Source organism: Rhinolophus hipposideros (assembly GCF_964194185.1).
Source record: "Rhinolophus hipposideros genome assembly, chromosome: 3".
In the NCBI taxonomy this organism is placed as follows: Eukaryota; Metazoa; Chordata; class Mammalia; order Chiroptera; family Rhinolophidae; genus Rhinolophus; species Rhinolophus hipposideros.
In genome coordinates this window covers 88,174,008-88,188,234 of record NC_138049.1, presented here as the reverse complement: position 1 = coordinate 88,188,234, position 14,227 = coordinate 88,174,008, and the positions used below count along the sequence as shown (strand labels likewise).

Sequence of the window (14,227 nt, the reverse complement as noted above, 5' to 3'; positions counted from 1 at the left end):
GGAGAGGTAAAACAGACTGACAGAAAGCAGGTCAGTGATTGCCTGGGACTGGGGTGGGAACAATGATTGACTGAAACAGGGAAACTTTGGGGGGTGACGGGAACGGTCTAAAACTGGAGTGAAGTGATGCTTGCACACCTTTACAAGCTCACTAAAAATCATTGCACATTTTATAATATATAAATTATACCTTAATAATGCTTGTTGTTGAAAAATAGAAAGATGGCATTCGTAAAAACAAAAACATTGAGCTGTAAACATAAGATTTGTCCCTCTTACTGTATGTTTGTTTTATTTCACTAAAACATTTTATCCAAAAAAAAAAATACATCAAGTTCCAATTGTGTTATAATCTGAAAGAAAAAATTCTACCGTTTCAAGGTTTAGGGGAGAGCCCAATAGATATAGGATGGGAATGGACTTGGGGGCGGAGAAGAACAAAATATACTAACTCAGTATTATAGTGGTGGCTGAGGGCTATACATAGTACACCCTGTTCAAATTGGCCACCCCTTAAGCAAACAGTAAAGACTATTTCCTAACTATCTTCAATCTCCCAAACTGAACACTACTGCCAAATATATTTAGAAGACCATGAGTCCTGTCTTCTGGATTCAGATTCTGGTTCAGTTTCTCATTAGCTTATGATCTTAGGCAAATTTGCCTCTCCTCTCCCCGGGTCTAGTTTTTCCCATCTGAAAACCAGAATGTAATTCCTGTTGGCAGCACAACACAGTGGGACTTGGCCCCCGGGATCAGGGACTCGCTGGGCCTCACGTTTCCCACCTGTAAAGTGGGGAGATAATAAACCAGCACCTCTCCCTTCTTCTCCTGATGATAACAGTCCCACTGCTTTGAGGAACCTCTCTTGCCTCTTCCATATGGTTCCACTGGGGCTGCAGCAATCCCTCAGTGCCAGCCCCAGGGTCACCCAGACCAGAATGAGCCAATCACTGAACCATGTGGGAACCTAAAGCCCACACAGAAGGACGTACGAGCAATCCCAATGGTCTGAAAACCCCTGAATTCACACTTGTGCTTTCAAACATATGTGCTAACAAACCCCCTTCCTTGCTTAAAATCAACAACTACAACCCCTTACCTTCCCCTCCCCCCCAAATAAAACCAAGGGCCAAAACCTAAAACGAACCCCCTTTCTCCTAATTTTGCTCAAGGCTGATGATCCAGTGGGAGCAATCGTCTCTGATTTTGTTTTAACTTTTCTCCCACTAGCCCTGGGCCAGGACATTCATGCAGCAATCACTTGTGTTGTGTGTGTGAAAAGAAAAGCAGGTTTATTCGAAATGCCGGCATTCTGCAAGGATGGTAAACTCCTGTCCAAAGTTCATTCCGCAATCACGTTTTAATTTCCAAGTTGGAGTCCAAAGAGAGGAGTAATTATCACCATCAAGTTAGGAGGGGTCATTATGGGGCCACTGCCCAGGTTTTAAATTCTTTATGTGCTGAGGTCTAACACACACACACACACACACACACACACAAACACACACACACGCGCGCGGCTGTTACTGAAACAGGGGAGATTCATAGTCACAAGAAAAGAAATTCTCACTTGCTAGAGTGCTGAACTCCTGAAACGGGAGGACAAGGCTGAGAGAATCGTTTTCCCAGTATCTCCTGGAACAGACAACCAAGGACCTCCAAGCACCCCCACCTCCATGTCTATGGATATGGTGAGCTGACTGTCTTCACTCACCCTTCTTTTTCTTTCCAAATCTAAGGCTCCCTGGTGATGGGAGAGTAGAAGCCAGACCTTGAATGGTGCTGAGAATTATTGGGGACTCTGAGGCTCACTTCCTTGGGCACCCCGAATTCCCTCTACTAGTTAGGCAGTGGGTCCAAAGAGAACCCTATAGGGAACAACAAAGGGGTGAAGACTTACAAGAAAGACACCAAGTGTACATATGGCGTTATGGGACAATGAAACAAGGTCTGGTGTTGGCTGCCTGTGCCATTGGGATGTACTCCGGGAGAATGTTCCAGGTTGGGGTCCTGCCTACGGCTTGTTTAAGCACCTGGGCAAGGAGTGAGGACATAGGAAGTGGTTGTTTTTAAAAACAGTCGGGGGGTGGTAGGGAGCGGAGAATTTTATTTTTCACTGTATAAGCCTTCCAAACTGTTGGAATTATTTACGAAACTGAGTGATTATAACAAAAAGAAATTGGCTTTCAAGTTTGAATCATTACAAAACTATGTATTTTTCTTTTCCCACTTAATTTCTATAAGGTCAGACTCTCAGCTTTGGTGGAAGTCAGAGGAAAAAGTCACCCCACACACGGGAGGGCAGGGTTTCCTCTCAGAAGCCTTTTCTCCCCCTGTCTTATTCATCACGTGAATAAAGCCAATGGCTTGGTCAGGATGGGGAATGAACTGGGGCAATTAGACAACTGGAATTCCCAGGCTGAGATTTGACCACACTGGGAAGGAACAGGACCTCAGGCCCTACGAGGGCTGCAGCAGGGCTGCTGAATGACCCTGATTGCGACAACTCTGTTAAGCAATCCATCATCTGAGGAGGGGTGGGAAAAGGATGGGGCAGGATGTGGTAGAGGAAGGTCATGCCTTGTGGTGGCCCTGAGGAAATGGCATAGAAGCTGATGAGACATTAAATCGTTTCACAAGTAAGGACATGTACATAGACACACATTCAGGAATTGATCAAGTGTGCAGTCTGGGTGGGCCGTCTAGCAGCAGTTTAGGGCTGGTAGATCATGCACCCCAAGCCAATGGCAGGAGCCCTGCTCCAGAACAGAGACCACCCACTGGGAGCCACAGCTGTGCCTGTAATATCACCCCGATACTCGCCCCATCAGGAAGTCAGCCCCTCCATCCACCATCAAACATAGCCCCAATGTGAGGCTGGGGTCCAAATTATGCAACTTGGGGACCCAATAGTTACACTTAAAGAAAGTATACCAAGGCAAGGGAATTTCTGGGTCAATTTGTATAAATATTCATCGGTTATATCTTAGTCTCAATGTTACCTGGAATTGTTTCATCAAAGCAAAACTCAGTCTTGGTGGCCATGTTAGGTAGTAAACAGGGGTGTCTAATTGTCCAAGTTTTTTTCAGGGTCTCAAAATGGTGTTCCTAAGGACATGCTCTGTCTCCTACAGAGCCATTATCCTGCCAATTTGTCATTTGCACTTTTTTCCTATCCCAAGTACTCAGCATCAGGGTGTGTGTTGGAGAAATCCTGTCTAACTCTCTGTTCCCTCTTTCCCCAATGGTCCCTATCTGGACACAGATAGCAAAACAGAGTCCCATAGAGGCCACTGCCCAAAATATACAGCCTCCTAATTATTGATACATGGATATCAAAAAGTTGTAACCATCATCCACAATTGACAAGCTTAAAAATGTTCACATAGCAGAATGGGTTCATATTGCATTTAATTGGCATTTGCTGTGGATGGCAGTACTGTTTTGCAGTTTTCAGACACTTTACCCCTACAGTTAGCCTTGATCGGCACCGACTGATGCTGAGATTGGATGGTGACTGTTGGTCATCGTGAAGACCCGCTGCCATCAGAACTGTAGGGTATTCCTGACTACTTTCACATAGTGGCTGTCCGGCGGTGGCTTCCTCTGACTGACAGGCTGCAGGAACTTCTTAATTGTAGGGATGTTGCTGATTCTTGTTTTAAATGCCTGGAATGAGAAACAGTAAAATCAGGGCCTCCAACACAGTCACCACTTTCAGAAAAATCAAAACTTTGTTGTGAGAGGAGGGTGCATAGACTAGCAGCTTTATGGAGCCTGGTGTGTTGAATCTGAGCTAATCCCTCAACACATGTTTGCTGGATGTTCCTGGGAAGGGGAATACAATTGCAGGTGTATATAACATGAATTAAATTATCTTTAAAAAAATCACCGTCACAATTAGGCAGTGTATATTAAAAACTCAAAAACTTCATATTCTTTGACCTATCAATTTCTGCTCTAGGAATTTATTATAAGGGAATAAGTTAAGTAGGGGTGTTAGCAAAGAAATAAGTATAATAATATGAGTAAGTATAATAAGTATAGCACAGTGAAAAATTAGAAATAACCTACGTTTCCAAGAAAAAAATTGTTATATAAATTATGGTACATTCCTACAAGAAATGTAAGCCAGCAATTTAAAATTATATTATATGTAAAAGGAAAGAGGAAGGTCCCTGTATGGACAGGGGGAAATCTCTAGAATGCATTGTTTTGGAGGGAAAGCCCAGGGCACTATGTAAGAAAAAAAGGGGAACAATAAATATATACTGATATACGCCCATTAACTCTTGTATCGGCATAAACAGAAACAGTGGAATGGTGCACAGGAAATCAATAAAAGTGATTATGAGAGCAGGAAGGAGGGAAGGAAGAGGTGGGAGTGAGATTTTGTAATGTATGCGCTTTTTATATAGTTCTGATTTTTCAGAAAGATGTGACTCTATTGCCTAATGAAAGTAAAATAAAATGATATCGCAGAAGGATATTTCTTGACATGTAAATATATTTATGATAATTGAAGAAATGTAAAAAGCATACCACAAAGCAATGTTTAGTACGATTCTATTGGGGAGAAAAATGCAAAATAATAGTCAGGATGTTTAATTCAGTAACATTTGGCTGGTTAGATTTTTATTTTTTCATTTTTTTAGTTTATACAAATGTCTAATGTAGCTACATAAACTTGCATTTCTTTTGTAATAAGAAAAAAATCGTATTCTTAAATTATGAAACCTATGGTCACCTATTACAATAGATAAACTGTTTCGAAGGAACTGGAGCAGAGGCCTGGTGAGGTCTGGCGATAGCAGGATTCAAAGAGAGAGATCTGAGGGCTGGGGCAATGCAGCAGGAGACAAGCAATGCCACCCAAGCAGAAGCTCTGCGCAATCAAGAGGCTCCATGGGTGCCCCGGAATCACAGGGAGTAAAGGGGAGAAGAGTTGTTTGGTAGGAGCTGGGGAGGAAAACAACAAAGACAGACTCATCAGCCTTGTTTCGTCTGGGAAAAAAAAAATACCTCAAAGTACTAAAAATACAAGAAAACAAAAGTAAAAAGCACCACAAAAATGAAAAACACTAAATGTTAATGCTAGAAATCAAAATGTATTCTTTCTCCCTTCATAAGATTTTTATTTCCCAATGATCCTATGGTGTGAGCAGGAGAAACTTAACAAAATAAATAAAATAATGGTTTTAAAACAGTCTTCTTTCGTTTCTTTGAGATTGACGTGGAGGCACATTTTATTTCAGTCTTTGTTTCTATTCATTTTGTCCTGGGCTCTGTGTGGAGGCAACACACTACCTTTAGCAGAGGGAAGTCAGAAAGAACAGAAGCATTGAGTTCTTCCACCATTAAAATAGCTTCTAACAATTGTATGTCTGCCCAACTGAATTTGTTGCCAACGAGAAAATCCTCTCCATGATCTTTCAAAATCTACAGAAAGAAAAATAACAAAAAATATCAAACAAAAGTAAAGACGATTTTGCCTGGCTAAACACTTTCAAAGCATGGAATCTCCTGTACAGATCAAATTTGCTAAAGAATCTTTTTCTCGATAATCTCCAAAAATGCTGGCAAGGATAGGATGAAAGCAACACTCATCTATTGCTGTAAATTGGCACAATCTTTTTGGAAATCTTTCAGTGATTACCAAGACATCTTGGGAGGTGAAGTGCTGGAACAGAGCTCCCTGTTATGAGCCTGGAGCTGGTTAAGTAAAACTGTACCCACCGGTATAGGGGAGACACAAAGGTCATGATTACCTAGAATCTGGCTACAATACCACAAGTACGAAAAAGTTACCAATGGGGATACCAGCAGCCCAAATCTGGTGAATAAAAAGAAAGTAGCATTTATCTTACTCCCCCCCCCAAAAAAGACCCCAAAAAACCATACCCCAGAGTAACCAAATATGAGGGGAAGATTCATTTTATGAAACGCATTCCAGCTGGTAAATGAACAGAGACTGACAGGCTCGGCGTATCAAACTTCTGCACCCACTAATACATCGCTGGGTCTAGGTATTGTTCACCAACCACAGTTAATCATAAGAGTGACAACCAGATAATAAGTGCTTCTTAACGACCTACACAACACCCCCTATGAAATAGTCTCGCCAAAATACATCAAGCGTGAACCGGATCGAGCTTCTAATTCTAACTTCCAATTGACAGGAAATCTGGGGAATAAAGGAATATGTTGTAGTAAAATCCATAATGTGAGATACCTGACTAGACAAATGCAAAAGGAAAAAAAGGAGAGGAAGCGAGAGGAAAGAGGGACCTTAGATATAAAAAGGGGCTTTTTTTCAAATTAATCAAATATATAACTGATTAATTATGACGAATGAATTTTGAGTTTGATCCTAACTTGAACAAATTAATTATTTTAAATGTTTTGGGAAGTACTGGATTTAGCCACACAGATTTCAAAATCTATAGTAGGAAAAAGCACAGTTAACACTATAACTCAAGTAATCACACTAGCTTTTTTTTAAATGGAAGGTATTTCAACATTACTGTACATTGTCCCTGAATAAGCAGAAACTTGTTTTGACTAGTACTCTGAGTATAGAACGCTTCAGTATAGTTTAGTCAATAATAAATAATTCTTTTCCAAAGCTTTGGAAAAAATCTGAAATATTCTCAGTGTTTTCCAAAGACTGAGAAGAAATACCACAGAATTGTTTTTTCCTGCAAACTTTTATTTATGGAGCCCTATGCGATCAAGTCTTTCTTACCATCTGGCATGCTGCCCTCTCAGTTTGGAACCTTATCAGATAAACTGAAGACATTTGTAGTTAGTAATGAGTCTAAAATGACTTCATAAAAGTTGTAACTTTAAGAGACTTGTCTTTTTATTGAAGCATGATTAGTCTATAGTATTAAACTTAAAGAAATATCTGACACAGTGAATTAATGATGCTGATGCCGTGGGCTGATAACTTTTTTAAACAATCAGAATAGAATTGCTGTATCCTTTCATTGCACTTGGTTTATTCCAATTCTGTTTTGTTGGAGGTTCCATAATTATACATGTCATTTATTGGAATCCTTATTAAAATTTTAGTCCAGGGCTGGCCTGCCGGCTCAGGTGGTTGGAGCGCCGCCGACGTCGCAGGTTGGATTCCCACCTGGGCCAGTGAGCTGCGCCCTCTACAGCTAAGATTGTGAATAACGGCTCTCCCTGGAGCTGGGCCATGAGCAGCCAGCCACAGGCTGCCAGTACTGCCGGGGGGCTATGGGGGGGGGGTTTACCGTGTGTCACCATGAGCGGCCAGTGACCATGGCACAATGGCAGCCATCATGAGTGGCCAGCAGCCGGCGAGAGCTGCTGTGAGCTGGCGACCGACTGCCTCAGCTAAGGGGAGCACAAGGCTCATAATACCAGCATGGGCAGGGAGCTGTGTCCTACACAACTAGACTGAGAAACAATGGCTTGAACTGGAGGGGTTCGGGGTGGGGGAAAAGGGAGGAAAATAATTTTTTTAGTCCAAATGCAGGAAAGCTCTAACATGGCTTCTGCCTTTTCATATATTCACGCTTTTAAATATCCTTACCAGCAAGCGGAAATGCAAAAGTTCTGGGTCCCTACGTCCTGGGAAGGGGAACAAGGAACTTGCTGAGCCTGTGCTCTCCCTCCCAGTTCTGTCTGCCTCTCCCAACTTCCTGTCTGGGATGAGAGGAGGGGGGATTGGAGGTTTTATTACCTCCCCCCTCCCCCAAAGATCTGACCACGCAGTTGGACCCAGACCCTGTGTCACAAAAGCGTCATGATGCCTGCCACACCACCACACCCCCTCGGGCCACACTAGGGGGAGGCCTCGCTGAGATCCAAACCAGATCCCTGCATCCTACCTTTTCAAAGACGGGGAAGTAACGGGTCTTAGCTTTCGTCACGATTAAAGCAATGTTCTCCTCCTTTTCCTCTGGCGGTTTGAACGCAGCCAGCATGATCATCATCATGAGGTCCTGAGTGCCATCCGTGTACATGTTGATCCTGACAAAACACCGTGTGACTCTCATTCCCAGAGGAAGCTTTGAGTGTGGGGTTTCCTAATCTGGGACTTCTACGGTGTAAATAGATATTGGGGCAAATGACTTTTGATTTCCTCTCCCTTAGCTTCCATGTTCAGGAATAATGTCTGGAACCAGAACCAGCCCAGTGACCATGATGTATATAATGGGGTCTCTGGAAATGTTTGTTGAATAATGGCATGTGTGAAAAAATTAATGAGTGCCTCTAAGTTGAAATCTGCCATAAACAAATAATCAGATAGTTATGGGCTTAAAAAACAAACTAAATGAAGTTTACCAAACGTGCAAAACTATTACTAGTACCAAGACCTTTCCACTTGGAAGATAGATGATTTAGCAGGTCTTCTACGGACCTGGCAACTGACAAAGAAAAGTGTACTTGCTTAGTGAGGTCAAGCAAATAGCTCTATTTCCTTCTCTTTAAAAATTTTCTTTCATTGACAAACACTTTTTAAAAAATAATTAAGCTATGTTACTATGATTTATGATTAAGCTATGTTACTATGATTTATTGGCCTGTTGGTGCAGTTGTACTGTGCTAGTTATTTCTACACTACCTTGCCAACTCATTAAGGGTGGTGTGACTTTGTATCCCCCACTATGTGCCAGTTGCCCAACAAATTTCATGATTTTCTTGGTCTTTTTCTTTTTAACATACATAAAAGAATAATTTACTTTCATTGTCCTATCTGAATTACAAATCCTTTTTCTTCCATGTTAGGTTGCCATCTAGCCTGTTTGTTTTAATCTATTACAGTTTATGCCTAACCTGGAGAAAAAAAATATATTAACAGTACTCTATTGCTTAGGACGTACATCTTGGGAAAAAGCCATGGGTATTAAAAAAACACACAATTAAAACATGCATCAAAACAATGAGAAACAGACTCTTTTGTATAGTAATACTTGTTTGCATTGTTATAAAAGGATTCCATTCATACACTGTGTTTGAAATTGCTTCTCTTGCCATATACCCTCGGGATTGCAGGTTAGAATGACTAAATCCGTTTTAAAGATGGAGCTATGGGAAAGTTGGGATGGGATGCCTCTTGTTGTGGACTTTGCTCATTCCTATTTTGTACTGTCTCCATTTTCTGAACAGTTGAGCTTGGGCCTTTCTTCTAGAATGTCTTCTATGTATACTGACCTTCCCCTCGTGTCCATGTTTATGGTGATAAGATATAAGGAACACTGAAAATGCCCCTTGACCCCAAATCCAGATAAAATTTTATAGTTGCAAGTCTTTGTCTTCAGTCTACTTATCTCCTGTGAAACTAAACCAGTCATCCTCAGCCAAGCCTAGCACGGTGCACATAGTAGATACTTATGGTATATGCTTAAGGTGCTTGTGGTAGATGCAGAAAACTGGCCACAAATCTTCACTCTCCATTATATGTGATAAAACTTGACAGCTTCTTCCAATAGATGGGGTCTGTTTCCTGGGCTGCCCTCAGGACTACTTTGACTAATAGAAGGAGGTAGAATTGATAAGTTTTGAGTACTAGTTTTGAGCTAGAACTTCAGAGGCCTGTGTGCTTTCACTCTCTCTCTTAGAACCCTGTCTAGCTGCCATGAGATAAGCTCCAAGTGAGAGGATGAGAGACCCATGGCCCATTTTCCTCATAATCAATAGCCAACACCTAAAATCAGAGCCTCCTAGCTGACTACTGGTTGAGCACAGACATATGAGTGAGTCCAGCCAAGATAAGTCAAGACTGGCCCAGAGATGCCAACCGCTAGATGACTCACATTACTGGCGAGTAATAATAAATACTTGCTAATTTAAGTCACTGTGCTTCAAGATGATATGTTACACAGTATTTTTTGTGGTAATAAATCATTGTTACAATGCTCAATATTTGTTTGTTAAGTCATTCATTTCCACCTCCATATAGAATAGTTTACCAGGTCATGTAATGAGAAGATATTTTGTTAGCAGTGGGGAGAGAATATGAGAATGTTGAATGCAGACTGCTACGTGGAGTACTTATTTAGTTAAGCATAAGTCCTGCTGGATGTAGCAAGAGCTCATCTCCCATTTGTTCCCCTTGCCTTCTCTCCTTAGCTCAGGGTGAAAGGCTACACCTGAACCAGGTTTCAGTTGGTGCCTACAGAAGCTTGAATAAGGATCAAATACAGGCATGAACCCTGTGGTACCTGACGGTCTCCTTCAGGTCCTTCCCATACAAGTTGTACTTGGCAGCAAGGTAGCTGAGGATGGCTCTCGTCTGTGTCAGCGTCATTCCATCAATTTCAACCAGAGGCACCTGACCAAACAGCAGGCGTCCATCTGTGGTTTGAGCAAACAAAGGTTAAAGTACTCGTCTTCCATGGTTGTGGTAAGCCTGCAATAGGGTCCACTTTAATTTCATTGAATGATTTTTAGTTTTCACCCATAGTGGTGAATTCAAGACCCCAGTTGTCGAGGAAATGCCTAGCATTTGATTCATAGGAAATTTGAGATTTGCTTGATGGTTTCGTGAATTTTTGTGTGTTGGTTAATCATGATTATTTAAGACTTTCTACCTTTACTTAGACTATGTTATAGTATAAGTGCTTCTGGTTCTCAAAGTTTAAGGTGTATAAGAATCACTTGAGGGAAGTGGGTTGTTAAAAACACTTACCGCACCTCCCAGATATTCTGATTCAGAGGTGGAGTCTTAATTCTTTAAAAAGCATATCAGGTATCATTCTAGGTCCACACAGCATCAGGACAAGGTGACAGTAAGAAACCCTGGCAGACCTGGGTTTGAATGTCAGCTTTAGCCCTTTCCAGCCCTGTGACTTTAAGCAAATGACTTATCTGAGTTTCAGCTTCCTTTTCTCTAAAATAGTAATCATATCTATTTAGCAAGATTTTAAAAGGATGAAATAAGATAGCATAATTAAAACAATATTACTGTCAATAGTCCTGGACAAAGTTCCTGGACAAGAATTGGCAAAGGGGTAAAGTGGGCCTTCGCCACTCAGCAAGAGCTATTGGTACAGTGCAATCTACAACCAGAGATTATTTTTATTTTATGGTAAAGAGGATGCTTATGTCAGCTATACATTAATTAAAAAAAATTTTTTAAAAGAGACAGGGTACAGAGAAGTTAAAGACCTTGACCAAAGCCATACAGTTCGTAAATGGCAGGTCTGCTGACTACTAAGTGAACGTTTTCCTTAAAAAAAATAATTTGTGTTAATTTCATGACTATTTATCAGCAGTGATGGGACACCCAGGTTTCCTTAGATAAAAGAAATAATGTTATGGCTATTAGTAGTTTAAGAAGTACTATGAAAATACTAGCTTTTCTCTCAGTGTGAGAAACGTTTGTGTGGAGTTGTAAGGATTAAAGACATCTTCTTGGACCTTTTCTATAGTCTTGATTCCAAAATTGTGACCTGATAAAATGGTTTCTGTTGATCTGTTAAACCAGCAAAAATGAGTAGATATGAACCATAAGAACTAGAGAATATCTTAGGTCAAAATCCCCTTCCCTGTTGCTCCCTCCCCTCCAACCCATTGGATCATTATTTAAGAATTATTAAAGGATTCTTCAATCAGATGGGGAGTTTTGAATCAATTGGCACTGGGTCAACCCACGCTAGCATATCTAATTGAGGCAGGGTCATAACCTACTTGAGAACAGCTAAAGACCATGCAGATGACAAATTAACTCTGTGTCAAGTACACAGTGAACAGTCAATCACTGTTAGCAGTCACACTGTGTGCCTTTTCTAATAGGTGTCATTCTAGAGTTCTATGTTCTATAATGAAATGAATATTTCCAGAAACAAATTTATATTTTTCCCAATAAGGTAATATTGAACAAATCTAGGCTCACCCTTCTGTAACTTCTCATATTGTTCTCTTGTTTCAAGAAATTCTTCTTCAAACTAGATAAAGGATAGAGACATTGTTATAACTTTAAGGTCTGCAAAAAAAAAAAAGGAAGGAAGGAAGAAAGGAAGGAAGGAAGGAAGGAAGGAAGGAAGGAAGGAAGGAAGGAAAGAAGGAAGGAAGGAAGGAAGAAGAAGAAATGCTCACAGTATAAAGAGTCCAGTGTCTTCCAGAATGAAAATTTCAAAAGGAACCACAAAGTTATCAACTACCACACAGCTGAAAATTCTGACAGAGGGTGTGTATACATTAGCTTAGACTGACGTTGGACTGGCACCCCTTTTTGTTTTGGGGCCTACTTAAAGCATTTCCCACAGCCCCCATTTATATTTTTTCTTTTTTTTTGCCTTAACTCTTCCTTCTTTCCAAACTTGTCTTTTCTTCTCCAGCTTCCCCAATGATTTCTCCTCTTCCATTTCCTCTTCTCTTCCTCCTCTCTCTTCTGTGTCATTCTCCCTCCATATCAGGCAGGTCAAATTAAATTTCTCTTTGATGATCATATATTCAATGGGAGGGATCCAAGACCATTACCCAGGTGGATTTATCATCATTTATTGATGAAGTTTCTTTAGAAACTTTCTTTAGAAGCTTTTGTGGGTGAGAGTGACTTTTGTCCCACAAATCTTGAGGTGGGGGTAGGATAAGGTGATCAGTGTTAAGAGGGGAGCCCCTAAGGGGAAAAGAGGAAACCAAAGAAGGTCATGAGTCCTTGTTCTAGAGGAGCTGGCATTCAAATAGGGAAATGGAAGTCTATACCTGCATAAAACCAAACAATTCCACTTGTGAAAAATCTATGGAAGGGGGTGGCTGGTTAGCTCAGTTGCTTAGAGTGCAGTGCTCTTAAACAACAAGATTTCCGGTTCGATTCCCGCATGGGCCACTGTGAGCTGCACCCTCCACAACTAGATTGAAACAACTAACTACTTAACTTGGAGCTGATGGGTCCTATAAAAACACACTTAAATAAATAAAAGTTTTAAAAAAGTCTATGGAAAAGTCAGTGGAGAGGGAATTCAGAGTTAAGGTAAGATTCCCCAGGAGGCCGACCCTTCAGAGGATGATTCAAGGGGAGACCAGACTGCAGTCGGGCGTAGGGTTCCAGTTGGCAGTCATGGGCAGAGCATGACTGAGGTGCTATGGTAAAGTTGAAAAGATCCCAGAAAATCAACTGGTCTCAATGGAGAGAATGATTCAGACGTGGATCTCCCCTCTTTCCTTTGTCTTATGATCCACCAAGATCTTTCTAGGCCCTATAAAGCTTCCAGAGCACCTTCCTAGGCTTCCACCCTCCCAGCCCTCCTTAAACAGAGGACTATGCTCCCTCCTGCACCTCTTATGAAGAAAGACATGGAAAGGGAAAGAGTGGGTACAGCTTGAAGAGACCATCTTGAATTTTGAAGAAGGAAACGGACCACCATTTCAGTCTCACCCAAGTTACCCTACTTCCGCTTCCTAACAGGAACCAACCTCCACTCCAGCTGCAGCCAGCAGCCAGCGGATCGACTCCATCCTGCCCCTGCCACGAAAGTAGCAGAGCTTGGGTTTGGCTGTCATGACTTCTGGCTCAGGATTTTCTGAAGGGCGAAATAAAAAAAAAAACATGTTTAAAGAACAAACTGACAGAGGCGGACGGATGGTTCAGTTGGTTAGAGCGCGAGCTCTAAACAACAGGATTGCCTGTGTGATTCCCACATGGGCCAGTGAGCTGCACCCTCCACAACTAGATTGAAAGACAACAACTTAGAGCTGATGGGCCCTGGAGAAACACACTGTTCCCCAATATTCCCCAATAAAAATTTTAAAAAAAGAGAGAACAAACTAACACAAACCATATGTTGTGTCTGTGTTTATAACAATTCCAAAACAGGCAAAATGAAACTATTGTTTAGGGGTGCATACTTAGTAGGTAAAACTATGAAGAAAATAATTATCACAGAAGCAGAATAGTGGTTACCTCTACTGAGGAAAATGGAGGTTGGGATTGGAGGGGATTGGGCTTTGGGGATTCTAATAATGTTCTATTTCTTAAACAAAATTAGTAATTAGCCTTTATAATTAATCTTTAAACTGTGTGTAAATGTTTTTGCACTCTCCTATATGTATGTATGTATGTATGTATGTATGCTCTATCTCACAATTTAAGAAAAAAGGAAGAGCAAACTGTACATATCAAGGTATCGAGGTATTTTGTGGATTTGAGAGATTTCCTCTGGAAGGAACTGGGAGTTAGTATGATGGTTTCATGAATGATCTTGCAAAACAAAATGTTTTCTAACAGTGGGCGGGGCCTGTGGGG

General features: G+C 41.2%; 1 protein-coding gene across 2 annotated transcripts; it reads right to left on the bottom strand.

Annotated features, from left to right (window-relative positions):
• Window positions 1–2,091: 2,091 nt before the first annotated feature.
• Window positions 2,092–13,499, bottom strand: LOC308496160 (glutathione S-transferase A4-like). Of its 2 annotated transcripts, XR_013993121.1 has the most exons (7): window positions 13,399–13,499; window positions 11,876–11,927; window positions 10,203–10,335; window positions 7,866–8,007; window positions 5,311–5,442; window positions 4,751–4,962; window positions 3,397–3,672 (listed from the first exon to the last, which is right to left on the bottom strand). XR_013993121.1 is itself a non-coding variant. In XM_081044925.1 (6 exons), the coding sequence occupies exons 1-6, from the start codon at window positions 13,483–13,485 to the stop codon at window positions 3,550–3,552; spliced, it is 669 nt and encodes a 222-aa protein (XP_080901051.1). In that variant the 5' UTR covers window positions 13,486–13,499; the 3' UTR covers window positions 2,092–3,549. The 2 variants fall into 2 exon arrangements, 1 of the variants encoding a protein (XP_080901051.1); XM_081044925.1 differs by lacking the exon at window positions 4,751–4,962 and having other exon boundaries at window positions 2,092–3,672.
• Window positions 13,500–14,227: the final 728 nt, after the last annotated feature.